This window comes from Mustela erminea, chromosome 6 (assembly GCF_009829155.1).
Source record: "Mustela erminea isolate mMusErm1 chromosome 6, mMusErm1.Pri, whole genome shotgun sequence".
Taxonomy (NCBI): Eukaryota; Metazoa; Chordata; class Mammalia; order Carnivora; family Mustelidae; genus Mustela; species Mustela erminea.
The window spans coordinates 144,207,717-144,229,982 of record NC_045619.1 but is presented as its reverse complement, the minus strand read 5'-3'; the positions used below and the strand labels follow the sequence as shown (position 1 = coordinate 144,229,982).

The 22,266-nt window shown below is 56.1% G+C and overlaps 1 protein-coding gene across 2 annotated transcripts; it reads left to right on the top strand.

Annotated features, from left to right (window-relative positions):
• Positions 1–804: 804 nt before the first annotated feature.
• GTPBP4 (GTP binding protein 4) lies at positions 805–20,680 on the top strand. Of its 2 annotated transcripts, XM_032349875.1 has the most exons (17): positions 805–912; positions 1,878–2,048; positions 4,922–5,025; positions 5,106–5,242; positions 6,453–6,553; positions 8,119–8,211; positions 8,921–9,112; positions 9,194–9,259; positions 11,330–11,419; positions 12,167–12,277; positions 14,102–14,179; positions 14,450–14,501; positions 14,891–14,991; positions 15,949–16,146; positions 17,208–17,273; positions 19,143–19,286; positions 20,050–20,680. In XM_032349875.1, the coding sequence occupies exons 1-17, from the start codon at positions 865–867 to the stop codon at positions 20,200–20,202; spliced, it is 1,905 nt and encodes a 634-aa protein (XP_032205766.1). In that variant the 5' UTR covers positions 805–864; the 3' UTR covers positions 20,203–20,680. The 2 variants fall into 2 exon arrangements, with proteins under 2 accessions (XP_032205766.1, XP_032205767.1); XM_032349876.1 differs by lacking the exons at positions 805–912; positions 1,878–2,048 and adding an exon at positions 2,774–4,154.
• Positions 20,681–22,266: the final 1,586 nt, after the last annotated feature.

Here is a 22,266-nt window from a genome sequence, read left to right as displayed (position 1 = left end):
GCCGTCCGGGGGCAGCCGGGCGCAGGGGCCCTTCGGGGCACGGCAGGGAGGCGCCCCCGCCCCCGGGGACGGCCGTGCGAGTGTCCGACGCGGGACCCGCCGAGCCGGCCCGTCCGCAGGCGCCGGGGGCGCCGGGGGCACCTCCCAGCCGACCGGGAGCGCCGGTGTGCGGCGGAGACGGGAGCGTCCGCGCCGTCGGAGGGATCCGAGTGGGGCCCCGAGCCGGCGGCTCCGGAGGGACTCCCGGGAGCGGGGCGGGGCGGAGGCGCGCGGACAGGGCCGGGGCTCGAGGCGGCGGGGCCGGACAGAGACGACGGCGACGGTCCTACCGCGCAGGGACGGCCGGGGGCGCGGGAGCCCGGCCGGCAGGACTCGGGCGCCTTCGGGGCTCGCGGCGGGCGCTCCGCCTCGACGGGCCTGGGGACGCGGGCCCGGACCGGCCTCGCCGGCGGGGACCGGAGGGGCGGAGCTTGGGCCTCCCCGTCCCGCCGCGTGACCCGCGCGTTCGGCCGCGTCGCGTTCCCGAGTCCGGCGTCGGCGGGAGCTGGTGCCCCCGTCCCCGGGCCCCGAGACACCCCCCGAGACACCCCCCGAGGCCCCAGGACCCGGAGCCCCCCGCGCCCCCGAGCCGCGTCGGCCCGCCCGGACCTGCCCCTCCCTCCCCGCGCCGCCCCCGCGGACCCCAGCGACTTCCTCCGCGGGGACCCGCCGCCGGGCGGGGGCGCCGTGCGACTCGGAAGCGGAGCCTGGGGACGCAGGCGGCGTCCGGAAGTGACGCCCGTCGGCGGAAGTCCCGCCCGCCCCGCCGGAAGTGCCGCCGGAAGTCCCGGCCCCGTCCGCGCTCCCTCGTGGCGGGTCGCAGGCATGGCGCACTACAACTTCAAGAAGATCACGGTGGTGCCGTCGGCCAAGGTAGGCGGCCGCGAGGGCCTGTGCGCTCTCGCCTCTCCCTGCCGCGTCGCCAGGAAAGCCCGAGCCTGCACTTCGGGCCGGGCGCAGGTCGCGTCCTCCGGCGGGTCAGAGCCTTCCGGGGTGAGCGGTTGTCCCGGACTCCGGGGGCTTCGGCGGTGCGGTCCCTCCCCCGGAGGTCGGGGCCTCCCCTCCCCCAGAGGTCGGGGTCCCCCGCGGTGCGGTCCCTCCCCCAGAGGTCGGGGCCTCCCCTCCCCCAGAGGTCGGGGTCCCCCGCGGTGGGGTCCCTCCCCCAGAGGTCGGGGCCTCCCCTCCAGAATTAGAGACCTTCCGGGGACCTTGGGATCCTGCCCAGACGGGGAGGAGGGTCGGTCGGGAGAACGTCACGAAGCCGCGGACTTGGGGACGAGCCTCCTAAGGCTTCATAGAATCCCCTGGCTCGGTCGGGGGCGCAGGTCCCCGGGCTTGAGGTCCGTGCCCTTGCCGTCGCTGACGGGCGCGCTGGGCACCGTCTTCTGGTCTCGGCTGGCGGCCGCTGAGCCAGGAGTTGTTCATGTCTCTGACTTCTGGGGTCTTGCGGAACCACAGTAGATTTGGGTGTACGTGTGTCCTTTGTTGGATGTCCTTTGAAAGTCAAAGATGCGCGGGTTGAGGTTGCAGGACTTTTGTCTCTTGAACGTTTTTCCTGATTTATGCCTGAGTGACTGACGTTGGAGAGGGCCCTGGGCGTGTGGGTAGCAGGGTCACATCGAGAGCGCCTGGGACAGAATTTATTTTGGCGGCCGTCTGCTAAGGGATTTTTAAAGGCGGGAAACTATGAACCTGATCAAGCTGAGCATAAGATTAAAGATCAGTTAGACAAAGTGTCGTTAGAAACGTGTGGCCCCGTTGTTTGTAGTGTTTTGAGAGGATTCCAGATGCGCAGATAAACAGTGGGCATTTCTGCGTCTTGTTTGGTGTAATTGCAGGACTTCATTGACCTGACGCTATCGAAGACTCAGCGGAAGACTCCCACGGTGATCCATAAACATTACCAGATTCATCGCATCAGACATTTCTACATGAGGAAGGTCAAATTTACTCAGCAGAATTACCATGACAGACTCTCCCAGATTCTAACAGATTTCCCCAAGTTGGATGTAAGTGACTCGGGGACGCAGACGGTGACGTAGACGTGAGCCAGCAGGTAACTGGTGTCGGTAGCCGGTTCGTGCACGTCTCCGACAAATCGGGAAGGAAACAGGTGGTTCGCTTGTCAGACTCTGTGAGTCCGGGGCACAGCGGGAGCAGAACACAGGAGTCGGACTCCGTAGTACTCTTCTTTCCCCGTCACAGCCCCTGAGAGGCCCGGCGCGGTCTCCTCAGGCTTTCCCTGTCACCCCGCGGCAGGCAGGTGGCCGCCCAAGCTCTCAGCGCTGTCGCGGTGAATCTGGCAGCTCCCTGGCTTGGGTGGGCTTCCTGTGGCCTCGGGTCACATCAGTCGCCCGAGGTCCACCACCGTTTGTGATCCTGTCGCTTCGTGGGCCCGGGACGGCCAGGTCCGCACGGGCTCTTTGCGACGGCCGAGAGGAGGTCGTGTGGGGAGCGGGGACTCGCGTCATGAGCGAAAACAGTTGAAACCTTCGTTCCGCGGCAGAGTCGAGTCTGCTTATTGGTGAAGCCGGGAAAGCAGGAGCCGACGCCGCTTGCGAGTCACTGTGTGGGGTCACGCAGCTGCAAGGGGACTGAGGTGGTAAAGGCCGTGGGGTGCGGCCAGCAGTCCAGGGTGAGAGCCTGCATTTGCCGCTGTCCCAAAATAGTCTGAAGCTGGCTCCAGGCAGAGGGGAAGCTGGTCTGTGTGACAGGAGTTTCTTCTGTGTTGAAGGTGGTGATGGTTCGTTTGAGCAATTCCAGATGTGCCGAAACTAAGAGTAGAGGCTTCCGCCGGCAGACGGGCGCGCACTCCGTGCGTCTCCCAGGCGTGCTGAGGTGCTCCGTACGGGCCACTGAGCGCGTGACTGGTTCCTGGGGCGAGGGCGGGTACCCTAGAACTTCCCTGGTGGGAAACAGAACGGTGAGGTTTTTGAAAACCGGTGTGATACTCCGAAACACTTGATCTGAGCAAACAAAATTTTGTGAACTAATTAGTCCCCGATTTCTGTAGTTCTTTGGAAGAACTTTTATCTTTTTTCTCCTTGGTATTTTTTTATACAATAGAAGTTTAAATCTGTGAACATCCTGTTACCTTTTTTTCCCCTGAGGGGTTGGGGAGGAAAAGGAGAGAGAATCTGAAGCAGGCTCCACACTCCGTGTGGACGTGACACTCGGTCTCGCCACCCTGAGGTCCTGAGCTGCGCTGAGGTCGAGAGTCACATGCTTAACCGAGCCACCCAGCCGCCCCCCGCGCTTTTTAAACTAGAGTGAGCTCTCTGAAGAATCTTGGAGTAGGAGGTGAGAGCAGCTGCGTGTCTGGGGATCTGTTCAGGCCCCGGAGCACAGCAGGCATCGAGGCCCTGGGCTTGTCTGGTGAGGGGCAAGGTGGTAACCGTGGTGGAGATCCGCGGCGCGGCAGATGAGCGAGGAGAGCCCGGAGACTGTAGCAGGGCCTGAGGGCAGTGAGGTGGTGAGCCGTGCGGCCGCTCCCGAACAGCACTGAGGCCACAGGAGCAGCAAGTGCAGAGGCCCAGAGGGACGCGGCGTGATGTCTCCAGGAGCAGGAAGACCAGGCGCTGGGGCCGGGTGTGGAGAGGGGGAGGCTGCAGGTGGGTCAGAGCGGATGTGTCTCCAGCCCACGGGTGCTTGTGCTCCGTCTTAAGCCTTCCAGGTTGGCCCTGGGCCGAGCTGAGCTTTGACTTCCGTTGAGGAGGGTGAGTGGCCCGGGGGGTAGGAGACCGCCCGAAGGTTGGTGCACCGCGTTACGCGGCTGGCGGAGCTGAAGAGTTGAGTGCTTGGGAGGAGGAGCTAGCGGGTTTGAGCACCGGTGACCGTGCTGCGGCCATCCGTGCACACGGGCACGCGGGAACGTGGAGGGTGTGATCGAAATGCGTTGATCGAAATGTGGGTGAGACGTCACACAGAAGGGCATGTGGTCTGGAGCTTCATCTGAGGTCTGGCCTGGAGATGTCCCTGCACTTCGATCCACGTGAGGTCACCCAGGATGTGAGTGAGGACAGAAAAGTGCTCCCGGGAACTCTGATGTTGGGTGTTGGGTAGGAGCACGAGGCCACAAGAGCTGGAGGCCCTTTGGATAGAAAGCATCAAGAAGTGTGAGTGGGGGCACCTGGGTGGCTCAGTGGGTTAAGCCGCTGCCTTCAGCTCAGGTCATGATCTCAGGGTCCTGGGATCAAGCCCCACATCGGGCTCTCTGCTCAGCGGGGAGCCTGCTTCCTCCTCTCTCTCTGCCGGCCTCTCTGCCTGCTTGTGATCTCTCTCTGTCAAATAAATACATAAAATCTAAAAAAAAAAGAAGAAGTGTGAGTGGCCAGCTGCGTGCTGTGCAGAGCTCCGCAGGGATGAAGGGAGTTTGGGGCAGGGCTGGTCTGATGAGCTGTCTGGGTGGGCTGCTGGAGACAGTTCTCACCAGACTGGGTTTCAGGGAGGGAAGGAGCCTCTCTTCGTGATGTTTGCCAAGAGGGGAACAAAGGAGTAAGAAGGATTGTGGGCTCGAGGGGGCCTGCAGACGTTCAGATTGGGGGGGCGGTGACAGCATGTTTGCAGGCCTGGGTTCGGGTCTTGGGGCCGGGGTCTGGTGCACAGATGGAGAATTGGCTGGATTTGTGGATAAGGGTGAAGGGGGCACAGTCTTGGGCCCAGGCCAAGTGGGCAGCCTAGGCAGCAGTGACCCCTGAGCTCACTGAGATGTTTCCTCAGAGAACTAAAGAGTCATCAGGAGAGAGGGCGGGGGGGAGATCCTGGGGGGTCGTGGAGAGAGGGAAGGTGGGATGTACTTTCCCAGGAAATTATTCTGCAAGTAGTCCTGACATCAGGGTGAGAAACCTGTGCCAAAAAACTGCTCACTGTGTTTCTGTTCTAGGACATCCATCCATTTTATGCTGATCTGATGAACATTCTCTATGACAAGGATCATTACAAGTTGGCTCTAGGACAAATAAATATTGCCAAAAATTTAGTGGACAAGTAAGGTATTTTCTTAATACAGTACCTTTCCAATCATTGCCCAAAGTGAAAAGCATCTCACGTATGTGTTCTTATTTAAGTGTGGCTAAAGATTACGTGCGGCTCATGAAGTACGGAGACTCTCTGTACCGCTGCAAGCAGCTGAAGCGCGCGGCCCTGGGGCGCATGTGCACCATCATCCGGAGGCAGAAGCAGAGTCTGGAGTATCTGGAGCAAGGTGCCTGTGCGGCGGGGGCGGGGGCGGGAGCGCCGGCGGCCTGTGCGCTTCTGCGGCCTGGTTCCCGTCAGGAACTCCTGTTCGGAATATTTGGTTTTGTTTTCTTTTAGACCTAACGGGGTCGAATTACTTTTCCCTGTCTAGCCTATCAGAAATTCGGACAGGCTAGTTATTATTGAAAAAGCGGCTGGGAGTTAAAATGCTTACCCATACCTAGTACTGTTAAGAGAATTTGTTTTTCGTATTTCGTGCATAAGGCACATACGCTATAAATCACAGGGAGATACCAAGAAAATAAGTAAAAACTAAAATGACCCATAGTTTTAACCTATTGATAATATAAAGTTTTACAAAAAATTGCACCATGGGACGCCTGGGTGGTTCAGATAGTGACGCGTCCAACTTTAGATTTCAGCTCCGGTCGTGATCTCACGGTCATGGGATTAAGTCCTGGTTTGGGCTCCGTGCTCAGTGGGGCGGGGGTCTGCTCGGGATTCTCTTCCCTGCCTGTCCCCGGCTCGGCGCGTGCGAGTGTGCGCCCTCGGGTGAATCAGTCGTCAGGAAAAGCTTCGCGGTACGTGTCAGCGTGCAGCGGCTGCCCCGGTTTCTTACGTGGTAGTTTGTGTAAGAAGACAGTTCTGGATTAGCGGAGGATGTGCAGTGACACTGTTAGGTGCCTTTTTATGTACATTTTAATGCTACAGATGCTTTTAAGTCGTTGTTTCCCTTCCCGGGGATCTGTCTGCAGATAATTTGTGACACGTTGTCCTACTTGATTGCTGTGACAGTGCTTCCCAGGGTCCGTTCGGTCTGACCCCGAGGGATCGGAGTGGCCTCATTGGGCCTTGTTGTGTGGAAACAGCCCACGGCCTAGGCAGGAAGCACGCACACTTGCTTCAGAATCGCTTTCCAGATACCGTCTCACTGAGTAAGAGCAGTCTGGGCAAGTCGACCTGTTTCTGGCTCCATTTTGGACCTGGCCAGTAGGATTCTGGATACAGCCCGATTTGGGGAGCTCTTCTGTGTAGTGTGGTGTGTCTGCAGCTAATCCTTTTCTGTTGGTGTGTGTTCTGTCGACTCGCACTGTAACTGTTGAAACGGGCTTCATGAGCCACGGCCCGGGAGCACAGCTTCCTGGAGCAGATCGCCAAGTTTGACTTCTTCCCTTGTTCTTACGAAATTAAGGGCATGTAATGTGCATCTCCCACAGTGCGCCAGCATCTGTCCCGTCTGCCGACTATTGACCCAAATACGAGGACGCTGCTCCTGTGCGGGTACCCGAATGTCGGCAAGTCCAGCTTCATCAATAAGGTTAGTGTCTGCTTGTGGCTCAGATCATGATCTCGGGGTCTTGGGATGAGCCCCGTGTCGGGCTTCCGAATGCCTCTCTTTCTGCTTCTCCCTCTGCTTATGCACTGTGTCTCTGTCTGAAAAATAAATAAAATCTTTAAATAAGGTTAGTCTGCGCCTGGGGATAAAGCAAGTGACCAAGGACCTGAGGCTCGAGGCCTGCTGTGTCCTGTCCCTGTGGGTTGGAGTCCGGCTGGCCGACCAGTCCTTGAGTCAGTGCCGCCCTCGGTATACACAACCCTTTACTGGAGGGGAGGACTGAAGCTGTGTGAATCCACATTTGTGTTGCTGTTGTGGAAAACATTGTGTATTTTGGTGTGTGTTGCTGAGTTTCTTCGGGATTCACGACATTCGAGTGTGGGTTTGTTAACACGCAGAGAGCATAGTCTGGGAGCGGCGACGCCGGGGCAGCCGGTGTGGATGGACAGGCCGCAGTTGCTGGATTGGGCTTCCTGAGGTATTTCCTGGGTGTCCCCTTGCTTGATGGGTCACTTGTCACAGAAGGTACTTGGTCCCCGTCATGGGGAGTGGCCAGGTTGCCGTGTCCTTGAGCAAGTCTATTCGTGGGACTTGAGGACAGTGACTTGGTGCTTCAGGACAGCTTAGCTGAGCTCCAGGGACCTGAACATTGTAGAAACCGCATTTAAGGGGCGCCCCGGTGACTCGGTCAGTTAAGGGTTTGACTCTTGATTTCACCTCAGGTCGTGATCTCACGGTCATGAGGTCGAGCCCGCCATCAGGCTTCTCCTCTGTGCGGGGTGTGCTTGAGAGTCTCCCTCTCTCCCTCCGCCTCTCCCTCTCATGCCCTTGCGTGCACACTCTTCCTAAAACATATGGACACATCTTGTGGAAAGTAGTATTGGTTCATGAGTAAATGAAACAGAAGGTCCGCTCACGCCCGCAGGAGCTCGGGCGCCGGTCGGGAGCAGGTGCGGATGTGCGCACCAGGAGCACTTGTGCTCGCAGCCCGTTTGCAGGTTTCTCTCTGGTCCCCAGCTGTGCTGACGTGACAGGCCGCGGCTCTGTGGTGCCCGAGCCAATGGTCCAAGTGCTTGGGAGCCACTCGGTCCCTTACATGGAACCAATAAACCGTTGAGTCCCTCGGGTGCACTGACTACTTTCCGAGTCTTGGTAGGGACGTGTGGCTGGTGGGCCCTGTGTCAGCCGTGCAGGTAGGGCATTTCTGTCCGCACAGCGAGTTTGTGGGGCACTCCCGGGCCCAGGGTGCATCAGAGCGCAAGCTGACGGACACCGTCCAGCCTGGTGGCCCCCCCACCTCCCTCCTGTCTGATGGGGACCGTTCCTGTCCTGACCCGGTGGCGGGAGGAAGTGGGTGGAACCTGTCCGTCTGTCGGCGGCAGCTTCTGTCCCCGACGGTGTAATTGTCCTGGGTCTCTCTCCTTGTGTGCTCTTGTTTTAATGCCAGACTCCTTCGTCTCAGTAACCCGTAGGTGCCACGTTGACCTTCTCAAGGGGAAATGAGGTATGGAACTTGTGTGACTGGGAAGATGGTTGTTGTGTTTTAGGTGACGAGAGCCGATGTGGATGTCCAGCCCTACGCGTTTACGACCAAGTCCCTGTTTGTGGGGCACATGGATTATAAGTACCTGCGCTGGCAGGTGAGCGCCCTCACCTCAGACGCGGAGCTCGCGTCCCGGGTCTTGCTCATGGGGGTGGACTTCAGGGATCCCTGAAGAACCAGTGTCTCCCTAATTCCAGTGCGCTGGGGGGAGGACTCCGAGGAGGTGGGAGATTCTCGGGGCCACCAGGAGCGCCACTGCGGAGAAGACTCCGAGCTTCCCGGCTGCCTGAGGGCGGCCTGTGCGGACGTCCGCTTGTGTTAACAGCCCCCTCGTGGTCTCGGACCCTGTTAATACGAAGGACGTGTGTTAGCCGTTAAAAAGCTTCTAGCAGTAGAATTTCATTTCATAAACGGTGAAACTGTTCCTAACACAGGGGCGTGTTTGCCTGTTGCTGTTCTGTTCTGCTCGGTCGGGGCTCCTGGCTGGCCCAGTCCGGAGAGCGCGTGGCTCTCGGCGTCCGGCTCAGGAGCTCAGTCCCTGTGTTTGGCATAGTTTGGCATATGTTAGAAAGAAAAAAAAAGAGGAGTCCTTTTCTCCAGGTCTTTGGCTAGTTCTTCAGTGACCTCTGTGGGGTCCCGCCGTCCCCCCTTTCTCTGCACATTTAAAGCTTATTTGATCATGGTCGGTGGGAGACCTGTCTTATGTACTGGCTCCGGGGCTGGTTTGGGGTTGCGTCCCTTCCTGCGTGTGCTAGCCGGGAGGTCCGTGGGTGCGTGTGCTCTGGGATAACACACCTGACCGTCAGGTGGTAGATACGCCGGGGATCCTGGACCACCCTTTGGAGGACCGGAACACCATTGAGATGCAGGCCATCACGGCGCTGGCTCACCTGCGCGCTGCCGTGCTGTACGTGATGGACCTGTCTGAGCAGTGTGGGCACGGGCTGAAGGAGCAGCTGGAGCTCTTCCAGAACATCCGGCCGCTGTTTGTCAACAAGGTACGGGCAGCAGCCAGGGCTTCCGGTGTATCACGTGCACCGTGCGGACGGTAATCTCAGTGTCTGCCTCCCCTGTTCCAGCCTCTGATAGTCGTGGCGAACAAATGTGACGTGAAGCGGATCGCCGAGCTTTCTGAAGACGATCAGGCAAGTCATCTTAATATTCTGAGTATTTCTTACCTACTAATAACAAACCTCATTTCAGACCAGCAAAGTTTAGAAGGAATTTTAACAATACTAGCCCGGGTTTTTAGTTTACAGTTGAGGTGGTAGCCTTGGCGGGTTATCGGTGGCAGACTAGACCCGGCCTTTCCTGACCTCTGCGCTGCCTTCGAGGCTGTGGAAATGCCCGTGCGTTCAGCAGGTTGGGACGCGAACCTCGGTGAGTCTTACCTTGGTGCCGGAGAGCACACAAAGCGCCGTGAGGTAGGCCTTGCCTCTTCCGGCCTCAGGCGGCCCGGTGCACGGAGTGGCACCTGCAGAGCAGGGTGCCGGTGGGAGGGTCTGGGGGTGTCAAGTGTCTGCTGCGCACTCCTGTGGGGAAACGAGCTTGGGGATGAGGGAAGGACGAGCATCTGAGAACTTGGCAGAGCAGTGAGTCAGGAGTGTGCGCTGTACTTTCTGGAGGCCGGTAAGGTGGTTAGGCCTCGCTGTCCGCACAGCTCGTGCTGCAGCCCTGGAGAAGCTTTGCCCTGGTACAGAGGTTCTCGGACTCTTGGACACACCCAGGCCTGCAGGGTGGAAGCCTGGGAGGCGTCCCTGGGGTGGGTCACCCTGGTGCTTGGAGAGCAGTGCACTAGGTAGCCACGCTGTGGCCCCGTCTCCTGGAGCACATGTCCCTGACCAGCTCAACGGAGAGGGTCTCCAGCAGGCGGTGTACTGTCCCTTCCCAGTGCCCCTGTCTTGTACTGTTGGGACACCGAGTGCTCGGTAAGAGCGAGGGTTTTTTCAGCAGCTGCGCTGGTGTCTCGGGCACTGCACTGTGTTCAGTCAGTCAGTTACTGGCCAGGTACACGTGGCCTGGTTGGAGAGGACCCAGTCCCTGATAAGTGAGCTCCAGTTTTTAGGTGCCTGCACAGGTGGGTGGAGACGAGGGTAAAGTTGTGAGGCTCAGATGTTAGGGTGAGTGTCAGGCAAGGTGCTCGGGCTTTGAGGTCAGGTGTGCCCAGGCCCCAGTTTCGTGGTCTGCCTGCTGTGACGGGGTTGGTTTCCATTCTGGAGTCCCTGGTACTAAGAGCTGCATTCCTGGGTGGTTTGTTGGCAATGTCATCAGGCAGACTGGACGAAACGGGAAAGCACGTGGGCAGGGGATGCCATTGCAGCGGTACTCTTGGGTTAAGCCGAGGGTGCAGCCTGCCCGGTGCTCTGGCTCGTCGCTGGTCTTACGTGCGATAAACACGGTCACTGTGAATTCAGGTAGTCCCCAGGGTCCCCAAGACCACTGCTCTTTGCTGGGGAGGAGGGAGTCTCCTGGTAAGTCAGACCCCATAGTGAGGGTAGTGGCCTTGTTTGTGACTGGTTTTCTGTCATAGGGTTGACCCATGTCTGGATGAGGGCGTGCTGTTGAAGAGGCGCACGAACGAAGCCCCTTATTCCAAATCCGAGCGATTTCTAGGTTTCTGTGCTGTTTTGTAAGGAATTCTCTTGGGTTGTAGAGGCCAAATGTTTAATTTAGAAATTGCATTGAAGACATTCTAAAAGAAATTCTGTAGGGGCCCCTGGGTGGCTCAGTGGGTTAAAGCCTCTGCCTTTGGCTCAGGTCATGGTCCCAGGGTCCTGGGATCAAGCCCTGCATCGGGCTCTCTGCTCAGCAGGGAGCCTGCTTCCTCCTCTTTCTCTGCCTGCCTCTCTGCCTACTTGGGATCTCTGTCTTCAAATATATAAGTAAAATATTTTCATTAAAAAAAAAAAAAAAAGAAATTCTGTAGGTTGATGTTGCTGGGTTCCTTGTTAGAAGATGGTATCGTAGAGAACTAGGCTCCAGGGAGCCTCTGGTCTGCTTCCTAGTCTGGGTTGATCTTCCTGGTAATGGTTATTTTCATAATCACAGAATAATGTAGGGAAAGATCAGCATTTGGGGAAGTGTCCGTCGGATGACTTTAGAAATGAACCGCGGATGTGCCAGCTAGCATTTATGATACCCGTGTGAAGAACAGAATTATTCATGGGGAAGTGGAAATAGATAATGCTCTCTCGTTTTTTCTTTTGTCTTCCCAGAAAATATTTGCAGATTTGCAGGCTGCAGGATTTCCCGTGGTTGAGACAAGCACCCTGACGGAGGAGGGGGTCATGCAAGTGAAAACGGAGGTCAGTGCTTCGTGCTTCCCTTTAGGGCCTTTGTCGTCATAGGAGTCCGTATGGGGGAAGGAAGCGCTCTCTGCAAGCATCGTGGGCAGGGAGCCCTCGAGGCGGCCGGGCGGGAGAGCCTGTACACAGCCCTGAGCCTGGTCCCCGCCCGTCCGGTTGAACGCGGGGCTTGAGGTCCTGCATGGGTGGCTTTGCTCCTTCCGCTGCCTGCTGTCCTCCCGGATCTGGCAGGAGGGCTGCAGGAGCCGTACTGTCACGGCACTTGGGCGGACTTGGGTGGACGTGGAATGAGCAAGAGGAACACAGAGTGAGACGTTTCCTCTTGAGTTCAGGTGCAAGTCTGATCACTTAGGCCGGACTGATGCTGTGGTTGACTTGGCTCTGGTGCTCTAGTCACAGTCCAGGGGGGTGCCGTGAACCTGGCTGGGGGCACAGCACGAGTCGCTGGTGGCCTGAGGCAGGCCTGGAGGGACCGTGGAATGTTGCCTCGGGATGCTGCCTGGGCTGGTGGCCTGCTCCCTCCTAAGCGTGTGGTCTGCTCCAGGGGTTTACGTGGACTTTGGGGTGATCCCCAGGACAGCAGTAGCTGCTGGGACTCCTGAGGAAAAGCACATGGGGGGGTCTAAAGCTTTGGGACATGGTCTGCTGATGAGGGGGGGTGGGGGGGAGCTGGTTCCTGTCCCGCACCCCCGTGTCCAGCCCCGGAGGCGGGATGCTTGAAAGCCTGGTCCCGTTTCCTCACCTCAGGCTTGTGACAGGCTCCTGGCTCATCGAGTTGAAACCAAAATGAAAGGAAATAAGGTGAACGAGGTGCTGAACAGGCTGCATCTGGCCATGCCCAGCAAGAGAGACGACAAGGTGAGGTTGGCCTTCCCGAGCCTGCAAGGCGAACGCAGGGCTCTCGGGCGCCGCACGGTCACGCGGAGTAACAGTGACGTCACGCGCCCTGGCGTATTGGTAACGTCTCGTTCGTCCTTCCGTTCTTTCTGTGTGTAAGCAAGCTTGTAAAAGTCCTAGGGGTGTCACATTCCTTAACATTGTTGGGTTTCTGGGCACCGGATGGCAGCGGCGGTAAAGCATCTGAGACGGGTTCAGCTCAGGGCGCAGTCCTCAGGGTTGTGGGATCAAGCCCCGTGTTGCTGTTGGAGGCGGGGTCCGCACTCAGCCGGAGTCTGAGACTCTCTCTCCCTGCCCCTCCCACCTGTGCTCGCTCTCTAAATCAGTCTTTAAGAACATTTTTATTGTTGGTTTTCTTGCTATTGCTGGGCTCCGTTGCACGTGTTTGTCCGGAACTCTGTTTTAATTGCGGGTGTATTCATAGAATTTTACGGTAGGGAGTGGAGGAGATCAGACCGTGCCCTCCAGAAATGCCTTCCTGGGTTATGCTGTGCGTTGCCTGGATCTGTAACGCTGAGTGTCTACTGATACCAGTCTTGTCTGTTAAAGATGGTGCCATTGCTGGGATTTCCTTGATGGTTAGGGCAGACAGGCTTTATTCTTAAAGGTTCTATTTTTACGTAATCTCTACCCCCAACATGGGGCTTGAGCTCGCAGTCCTAAAACCAAGAGTCCGGTGCTGCGCCCTCTCAGGCAGGCTTTTCTCATGAGCTTATTGGCCTGTTAGTTCTTCAGGTCATTTATCTGTTACTCATTTAATTTATGATTTTCACGTAAAGGAAATCAGACTCTCACGTTCTTTAGGTTTTTGTTGTTGTGCTTTGGTCATTTGCATTTTTGAATTGGGTTTCTTTTTTCAGCCTCGGGTTGCACTTTTTTTTTTTAAGATTTTACTTATTTATTAGATAGACAAAGATCACAAGTCAGCAGAGAGGCAGGCAGAGAGAGAGGAGGAAGAGAAGCAGATTCCTTGCCGAGCAGAGAGCCCGACGCGGGGCTCGATCCCACGACCCTGAGATCACGACCTGAGCCAAAGGCAGCGGCCTAACCCACTGAGCCACCCAGGTGCCCCCTGGTTATACATTTTTGATTTGCTATTTAACATTTAATTTTTAAAATATATGCTATTAGTTAATATTGAGGTGTTTTTGTTTTTGTTTTTGAGCGGCCACTGGGTTTTGTGTCCTGCACAGAAAGACCGACCATTTGGGATGGCTCAGTGGCTCAGTCATTAAGTGTCTGCCTTTGGCTCAGGTCTCTGGGCTCAAGTCCAGCATTGGGCTCCCTGCTCAGTGGAGATCCTGCTTCTTCCTCTGCCTGCCACTCCCCTGTTGTGCTGTCTCTCTCTGTTGTATTAGTAAATAAAATATTTTTTGTTTATTTTTAAAATTTTTTTTTAAGATTTTATTTATTTGACAGAGATCCCAAGTAGGCAGAGAGGCAGGCAGAGGGGGTGGGGGGAGAAGCTCCCCACTGAGCAGAGAGCCCGACGCAGGGATCGATTCCAGGACCCCGGGATCATGACCTGAGCCGGAGGCAGAGAGGGGCGTTAACCCACTGAGCCACCCAGGCGCCCCTAAAATCTTTGTTAAATAGATAAACTTTGGATCAGGTATGGAGTCTTCCTGTTTCCTTGCCCAGTTGGCCCTGCGGTTCTGCTCAGTGGTCTGTGGGATTGGAACTGGTCTGACTTTGCAGAGAGGTGCGTGCCTCTGCTTTTTCTCTCATGTTCCTTTTGCATTCAGCAACGTATTTCCGTAACTCTTTCTGGTGCTGTCCCCTCAGGAGAGGCCCCCTTTCATCCCCGAGGGAGTGGTGGCACGCAGGAAGAGAATGGACATCGGGGAGCCCAGGAGGAAGCGGGTAGGTCTGCTTCAGGGGTGCGGAGGGCCGTTTGTGCGTGGCGCGGGCACAGAGCATGACACGAAGGGCACCTGAGCCCGTGCTGTCAGGCTCCGTGAGCACAGGTGTGAGTGGCGGGGTCCCCGGGACGTGGAGCTGGGCCTCACAGGCGTTAAAGGTGAGGGCCGGCAGGCTGGAGAAGAGGTCGCCTCCCGGGGGTGAGGGGACTCCCGGTTTTGCACCGGGAAGGCCAGCGAGAGCTGACGGGAGAGCTCTGCCCTTCTGTTGCAGGAGCGAGACCTCGAAGTGGAGCTGGGAGACGATTACGTTTTGGACCTTCAGAGTAAGGGCCGACGTCCGGGTCGGGAAGCAGCGGCAGGGCTTCCGTGCCCGCACGTCCTGCCGCTGCACCTGAATCCCTGTCTTGGAGAAGAGATTGGGCCCTGAGGCTTCTTCCGGGCGGTGTTGGTGGCTTCAGGAGGGCGGCGTTTAGCTCGCGTGGTGCACAGGTGCTGGCGTCTGCCGCCGCCGCCGCCGCCACCACCGCCTCCCCTTCTGCGCCCGCGGTCCTGCGGCACTTGCTGGCCAGCCCTGGCGTGTGTCCTTTGTTAGGGGTGGGGCACCGGGCTCTGTTGTTTGCCTGGCGAGGCGGGCGTGAGAAGTCACTTTGGGCACATCGTGGTTGAAGGTATTAAAAACTGTAGTAAACACGACCTTTCTTTTCTGCTTCAGAATACTGGGATCTGATGAATTCCTCCGAGAAATACGACAAGATACCAGAGATCTGGGAAGGCCACAACGTAGCGGATTATATTGATCCTGACATCATGCAGGTCTGTGTCACTCACTGAACTGTGTGATTTTATTCCTTACGTGACCGTGAAAGTATCAGCACGGCCGGTGGCCTGCCTGGACGTGTCGCCCGTGTTCCTTCTACACCGTGAGCCTCCCCACCCCACCACCAATGGCCTCTCCTGCCAAGGGTCCTGGAGACCCCAGGGCTCTGCTCCTTTGTGGGGCAGGTGCGCTCCGTGGGTTGCGAGCTCCCCACCCTCCTACTGGACCCGCTCTTGCCTCCTGGAGCCCTGCTCCTTGGCGGCGGCTCCCTCCTGCTGCTATCTGTTCGCGGGTTCTTTTTCTTCAGAAAACAGAATCTTTCTTAAAGCCTTTGTCCTCTGCTGGGCAGGCTCCTTCATTTGCACACTGAGGCCCACGATCCAGCCCCAGGAACCCGGTCATGGGCTCCTTTAATCTCCAACCCCCGCGCTGGGCCTGAACTCAGGATCCCGAGATCAGGAGTTGCACGCTCCACAGGCTGAGCCCGCCGGGCGCTCTCATAACCGGTTTCTTATTAACTGTGTAGCCAGCGGTGGCGTTTGTGTTTGGGGATGGACTTAGAATGGATAAAGGGAGTGTTATAGTCACATATCAGCTCACGTTGATGTTTCTAGTTTTACAGCAGGAGGTGTTCACGTGTGTGTGTGTGTGTGTGTGTGTGTGTGTGTGTGTGTGTACACACGTGCGGTGGAGGGGTGTGCTGGGCAGTGAGGGGGGTAATGGTTGCGTATTTCACCTGGACGTCTGCAGTAATCGTCAGCAAAGAGGGATTGGCACCGGATGGCTCCTGGGGTTTGTGGGCTCGCTGCTGGGGGGTGAGCTGGGCGTCCCGGCATGGGACCGGGTGCAGCGCTCATCGCCCCCTGAGAGGCCGAGGGGAACTGAGCTCCTGTAGGAATATTGTCACACTTGGGAGTTTTCACTGTTGTGTTTAATGGCAATTCTTTTTAAAGAAATTAGAAGAATTAGAAAAAGAAGAAGAACTCAGGACAGCAGCAGGCGAGTACGACAGCGAGTCTGACAGCGAGGATGAGGAGATGGGGGAGATCCGCCGGCTGGCGAAGCAAATTCGGGAGAAAAAGAAGCTGAAAATTCTGCAGTCCAAGGAGAAGAACACACAGGGCCCCAGGATGCCACGGACCGCTAAGAAGGCAAGTTCTGTGTTTCCAGAGTGCCAGGACCAGCTCCCGTGGGTGTCGGGTTCTCGCACAGCCGTTGCTAAGTGACATTTCATCCCAGATGTGGCTGTGGGATTGCACATACATTGTACTGTCGACAGGTACTGGTGTTGGAGGTGGGTTGAGCCCCGGTCAGCCGGATTCTGCCGATGGCCCCCTTTCCTCGTGACTTCTGGGTTCCGCACTGTTGGAGGCAGCTTCTTTGCAGCTGAACAAAGTGAGGTGGTGGTTTGAGATTTGTGGCAGGAAAGCCATCAGCCACCTTGTTCCTGTTGCTTATTTTCTGTGCGAGTCAGGGTTCATCTTAAAGAATCTGAGCCAGTCCGGCTTAAGTCCGTGGACAGTTTCTTGGCTCCTGTGACAGGTTAGGAAGGGGGGGTCACACTTTAGGCACGGATGGTTCGAATGGTATGAGAATTCTTTCCGGTCTCAGTCCCGTCTCTGTAGGACTTTTCTCTCCTGCTCTGTGCTCGCCAGGGCGGCAGAGAGGCCAGGTGCTGTGGCACCCTGAGACCACAGGGTGTGGTAGACAGGATGGTGTGTGGGGCAGCTAAAGTGTGACAGGAGTGGAAGGGAACAGTGACGTTGCAGACACCTCGTAAAGGATGAAGTGTGTCTGAGATACTGTTTTCAGGAGATGGCAAGTGAGTGGTTCCTGGTAGATGAGACGTCTGTCTGTGTCCCCTGTGGGGCTCGGTGGGTTTGGAAGGAGACGCTGTGGCTGGAGTTTGCGTCTTGGGGCACATCATGTGACCTCAGCTCCAGGGACCCTGCACGCAGAGACCCCCCGCAGAGCTGTGCGGAATCCAAGGACATGGCATGTATGTCGTCTTATCCGTGGCCACTGCTTGGGAGGTGCTGGTTTCTGCAGCTTTAGTGCCTGTTCAAAAATACGGACATGAGCTCGATTATAAGACTTAATTCCTAGAAGAAATGTATTGTAGGTCATTGTAAAAGGTACATTTTCCCTTTGATCTCTTTTTTAAACATTCCGTCAAAGTAATTTTGCTTAAATTCCTTTCCCCCACGTCCAGGTTCAGCGGAAAGTCTTGGAGGATGAGATGCGCAGCCTTGGTGTGGACATGGATGACAAAGACAACGTAAGTGCGTGGAGATGGTCCTGGGGCACGGATGGCTCGGCCTTAGGACACCAGCTCTTCGAAATCCGGGGCTGGCAGAGCTGGTTACAGAAGCGAGGGGACCTGGGAGCGCGTGTGTCGAGGCTCAGCGTGGAGGTGCTCACTGAGAGCTGAACGCGCTCGTCCCACCGCTGTCGGGGGCCCCTCGGACGGCAGAGCACTCGGCTCCGGGCCCCTGCGGGTGGTGCCGAGGCCGTGGTCAGCCTCTGTTCTTGTTCCCGCAGCGGGAGTGGAGGGACGCCGGGCACGCTTCATGGGACCCTGCCTGTGGGCCGGCCCCAGTGCACGCATGTTTTTGGGGGTTTGGTTTTTCTCTTGTTTTTGTTCTTTTTGTTATTTTTGTCAGCTTTTTATCATATTCGTGCCTACATCGTCTTCCATTCCAGGTTAACGAAAAACACGAAAGCTACCAAAACCACAAAAGAAAAAAATGACTTGTGTTTGTAGCGCACAGAAGTGATCTAGACGGACATGCAGTGTACACCTTTTTATTCAGCTTTTTATGGGGAGGGCTTGAACTTGGTCTTTTTTCCTTTAAAACGTATTTATAACCGTATTCTGTACATCATGCCTATTTCCCATTGTGGTATAGCATTTTTTGGGTAACTTCCAAGTAAAAAGTGTTAGTTTAGCCTGAGCTTCTTGGGTGGGTTGTTGTTTAAAAATTCATTGAGTGTCAACTCAGAATACACAGTGGCGTGTAAGTAACGTACAATACAGTAGAAGTAATCTGTGTCTGGGAAAAATACAAGTTAGACTGTCAGAGAACAAAGCATAAACTTGTTTTTTAATTTTTAACTTGAATTTTCATATTGGTGACTCGGGTCTTCACGTCTTGGCTTCAGCTTAGTGACCACATAGATGTATGAGGGTTTACTGAGTCTGTCCTCATGAGAGGAGTTTAGGCTGTGAGTAGTTCAGAACTCTTCCCGGGGCCCAGCCATTAAAATGTATGTCACGTAAGTATTGGAATTCTGATTTTTTTCCTTGATGAATGATGCTGGAGCATATATATTTTTTTAAGATTTTATTTATTTTACAGCGAGTCTGTATGAGCAGATCGGGCGGGGGCAGAGGGAGAAGAATCGGGAGCTCGCTCCCTGCTGCGCACGGAGCGCAACGCTGAGCTCGACCCCAGGGCCCCCAGATCATGACTTGAGCTGAAAACTGGCGTCGGACGCTTAACTGTCTGAGCTCCCCAGGCACCTCTGGAGCATATATGTTTTTGTATAAAGTAACTTTTTTGTATTCCAGATTATTTTATTAAAACAGGTTCCCCAATTAGAATAACTAAAATCAAAAGATAATGTGTTAAAGCTCTTTTCCGAAGGGTTAGACTAATTCGGCTTTTAATCAGCGTGCAAGTGCCTTGTCCGCGCGGAGCGTTCTGTTGACGAGTGCGCGTGAGGGTTGAGCCGTGCTGGCTGCCGGCCTGCGCGCCTGTCGAGCAGGGCTCCTGCCCAGGGGAGGTCACCGTGTCTGCTGAACCTCGGCTCGGAGCTTTCTGGGGGCTGCGTCCTGTGGTAACCCCAGAGCTGGAGAGGAGAGGACACTACATCTGAAGTGGAAGCTGGGGTGTCGGTCTCACGATCTGCCGTGTGGGAGAACGCCGTGGCGCGGCCGGCCTGTAGTGGTGCTCTCTGGCGGAGTTAAACCCCCGTCCGTGACCTAAAGCGGCGGTCGAGTGGGAAGGAGCATTCGGCCGGTGACTAACACAACGTCCCAAGAGCTGTAGCTTGTTCAGTCGCGTCTTTCAGAACTCTCGAGTGTCCTGTCCCTGTCCCCTTGTCCGTGTAATTTCGTGTGTGTGACCACATTCGTGCTTTCCAGGCCCATTACGCGGTCCAGGCCAGGAGGTCCCGGAGCGTTACCAGGAAGAGGAAGCGGGAGGACTCTGCCCCACCCCCGTCCGTAGCCCGCAGCCGCAGCGGCTCTCGGCCTCCACGGGATGTCTCTGGCCTTCGGGACGTCAAGGTTAGTCCCTCTGATGTGCGATAGAGAACAGGAGCCTCTGTCGGTGACTCATGGACTCAGGCACGCCCTGCAGCTGTCGTTCCGAGGTCAGGGGCCACAGGTGGGGACCGGTGCCCCCCGAGAGGCCAGCTCGGCACTCTGGACCCTTGCCCTAGTGCTGTCCTCCCGTGGGTGGCGGAAGCATGGTGTCCTAGGACTCTGCTCAGAACCGGGGCCAGAGCCCTCCAGGGGTGGTTGTGGTCAGTCTTTTGGGAACGACATTGGATATATACAGACTCTTTCACTGAAGCTTTTCTTATTAAGTAACACAGAAATGGTTACTTTTGGCATTTCGAAAGTTCGGGTACAGGAGAAAGTGTATATGAACTGGCAAACCGTTTACTTGATGGAAGCCTGGAGATTTCCATCTCCTCGATACCTGGAGTTAGTAAGACCTGTTGCCGCTCGTCACATGGGAGCGGTTGGTTTCGTGGGCTGACTCTGTTTTCTTGTTTGCGTAAGAGGGAGCCGTAGCCGATGGGCCCCGTCTTCCGGTTCCTGCTGGGCGCAGGACTTGTCCAGACAGAATGGTGTTCCCGTCCTTGCGTGCGCAGGGTCGAGCTCTGCAGCCCCTGGGTCCCAGGGCCAAGTGCAGCGACAGACGCGACTCGTCAGCGCTTCTCACAGAAGAGATGTGGGCCGTGCAGACAGACTGCTGGCCGGTCGCGACAGGCGTGTAGACGCTTGGGAGTTAATGTGTGTTGTGTGTTCTCGTGCTCCGCAGATGGTGAAAAAAGCCAAGACTATGATGAAGAGTGCGCAGAAGAAGATGAACCGCCTGGGGAAGAAGGGGGAAGCCGACCGACACGTGTTCGATATGAAACCCAAGCACTTGCTCTCCGGAAAGCGGAAAGCCGGGAAGAAGGACAGGCGGTAGCGGCCTCCGCCGCGGCGTTCTGGCAGGGCGGGGGGCCCGGCCTCTTCTGGTGGGGGTCCCGGCCTGTAGACTGCAGAGAGTGAGGACATCCGCGTCTCTGCCTGCTTCGCTGTCCGCAGGGTGCGCGGCCGCCGGACGTCGGTGCTGCCCCAGCACCGGTCTTCTGAGGGCGCGGTGGGTTCTGTGTTTAGGGAGTTTTGATCGCTTCAGGTCTGCAGAACTGGAAAGATTGACTGACGTGAATGTGTGTTTTGAAGGAGAAAAATCTTACTCCTTTCTGCAAGAGGGAACTTTGGTTCATGTGCATCTGGTCTTTTTTGAGGAGAGAACACCTCTGCTTGGGGACACCGGCCGCCAGCCGGCCTACTGAGAGCCAGCGCCTGTGCTAGATGATTTTCTAGTCCTTTCTCCGCGATGTGTGTACCCTGTAACCTGTCTGCAACTAGCTCATCCAGAATAAACCGCTGAAAGAAAGTCATTTCGGTTGATTTAGTTTTTTGTTGTTGTTTAGTTATAAATCACTGTAGTTTGGCGAAATAAAAAGGAAAAAAAAATAACTCATTTGTTTTCAGAACAGAAAGTACCCCTTCGCGGGGTAAGATGTTGAGCAGTGCGGCAGCCGAGCGTGACCTCTGCTGCTTGTGTGAAGGGACCGGCGTGGTCCAGCGAAGCACAGCCCCCCCGCCCGCTTCCATAGAAGCACCCGCCGGCGCCCGTTTGCAGTGCTCGTGGCCGCTGAGCCGCGGGGCACCGGCCGGGCCGCCAGAGGGAGCCGCGCTTCCCAACCTCCAGCTGCGCCCACGTGGCCGCCGGCGCACCCGCAGTCACAGCGTGGCGCTTCCTCGGTGCTGCCGTGCGGCCGTCTTCAGGCTTCCCTCACGTGCCGTAGTTTTCTTACAGGCGTGTCTAACAAGTGCTGTGTTTTGGGGGTGTAAAGTCGGATTCCCAAGTACGTGTGCTGAAAAAGATTCATTTAAGAGAAGCTGAAATGCACGTGGTGCTGCGGAGACAGGAACCATCTCTGTGCGGGGATCACAGCTGCGGAGCCGTTCTGCAGCTCGGGTCTCTCGGGAGGGTTGCGACTTGCAGGGAAGGGCTTGGCTGGCAAATCCATCAGTTTTGGTCAGTTTTATCCCTTGTGGCTTTGGTGTTCACATAGCACTCCTTGCCCCGGGGCAGGCGGTGTGTGTGTTCCTGTGGCTGCTTGTGTGGGCTACAGGGGGTGGTGAGGACCTTGTCCCCCAAAGGTTAGGATTCTAGGTTTAGATCGCTGACTGCTGGCCACTGCTGGCGCAGCAACTGCAGGGGCGCCTGGGTGGCTCAGTGGGTTAAAGCCTCTGCCTTCGGCTCAGCTCATGATCTCAGAGTCCTGGGATCGAGCCCCGCATCAGGCTCTCTGCTCAACGGGGAGCCTGTCTCCTCCTCTCTCTCTCTGCCTGCCTCTCTGCCTACTTGTGATCTCTGTCAAATAAATAAATAAAATCTTTAAGAAAAAGGAAGAAAAGCAACTACATGTGAAGGGAATTTGGCGAGACCACACACGCTCCAGGAGGGACACATGCTCCAAGGAGAACTATGGGACCTTCAGTGTTTAGCCGTGGCTAGCACAGTGATATTCTTAAAACAAGGGAGAGTATCTGGTTTCCAGAATTCCCACATGAGATTTCAGATGTCCAGTTCTCAACAAAATCGCAAGGCATACAAAAAAGTAGGGAAGTGTGTGGCCCATGAAAGGAAAAAATGCTGTCTCAGGAGAACGAGATGGTGACGGCCCAGATAGACGGTTTACGACGACCATCCTAAAGAGCCAGAGCTGAAGGAGGACGCGCGGAATCAGGAAAATGACAGATGAACAAAGAAACAGAAAAGAGCAACAGGTGACCCAAATCCCAGAGCTGGAGAGTGTAAGTAACAAAATTAAAAAGGTAGATCAATGACATCAAACAAATCTCTCTGCTTCAAAGGAAATAATCAGTGAAAGAGACCTTAGAAAATGGGAGGAAATATTTGCAAACAATGTTTTGTTTTGTTTTGTTTTTAAAGATTTTCTTATTTGACAGAGAG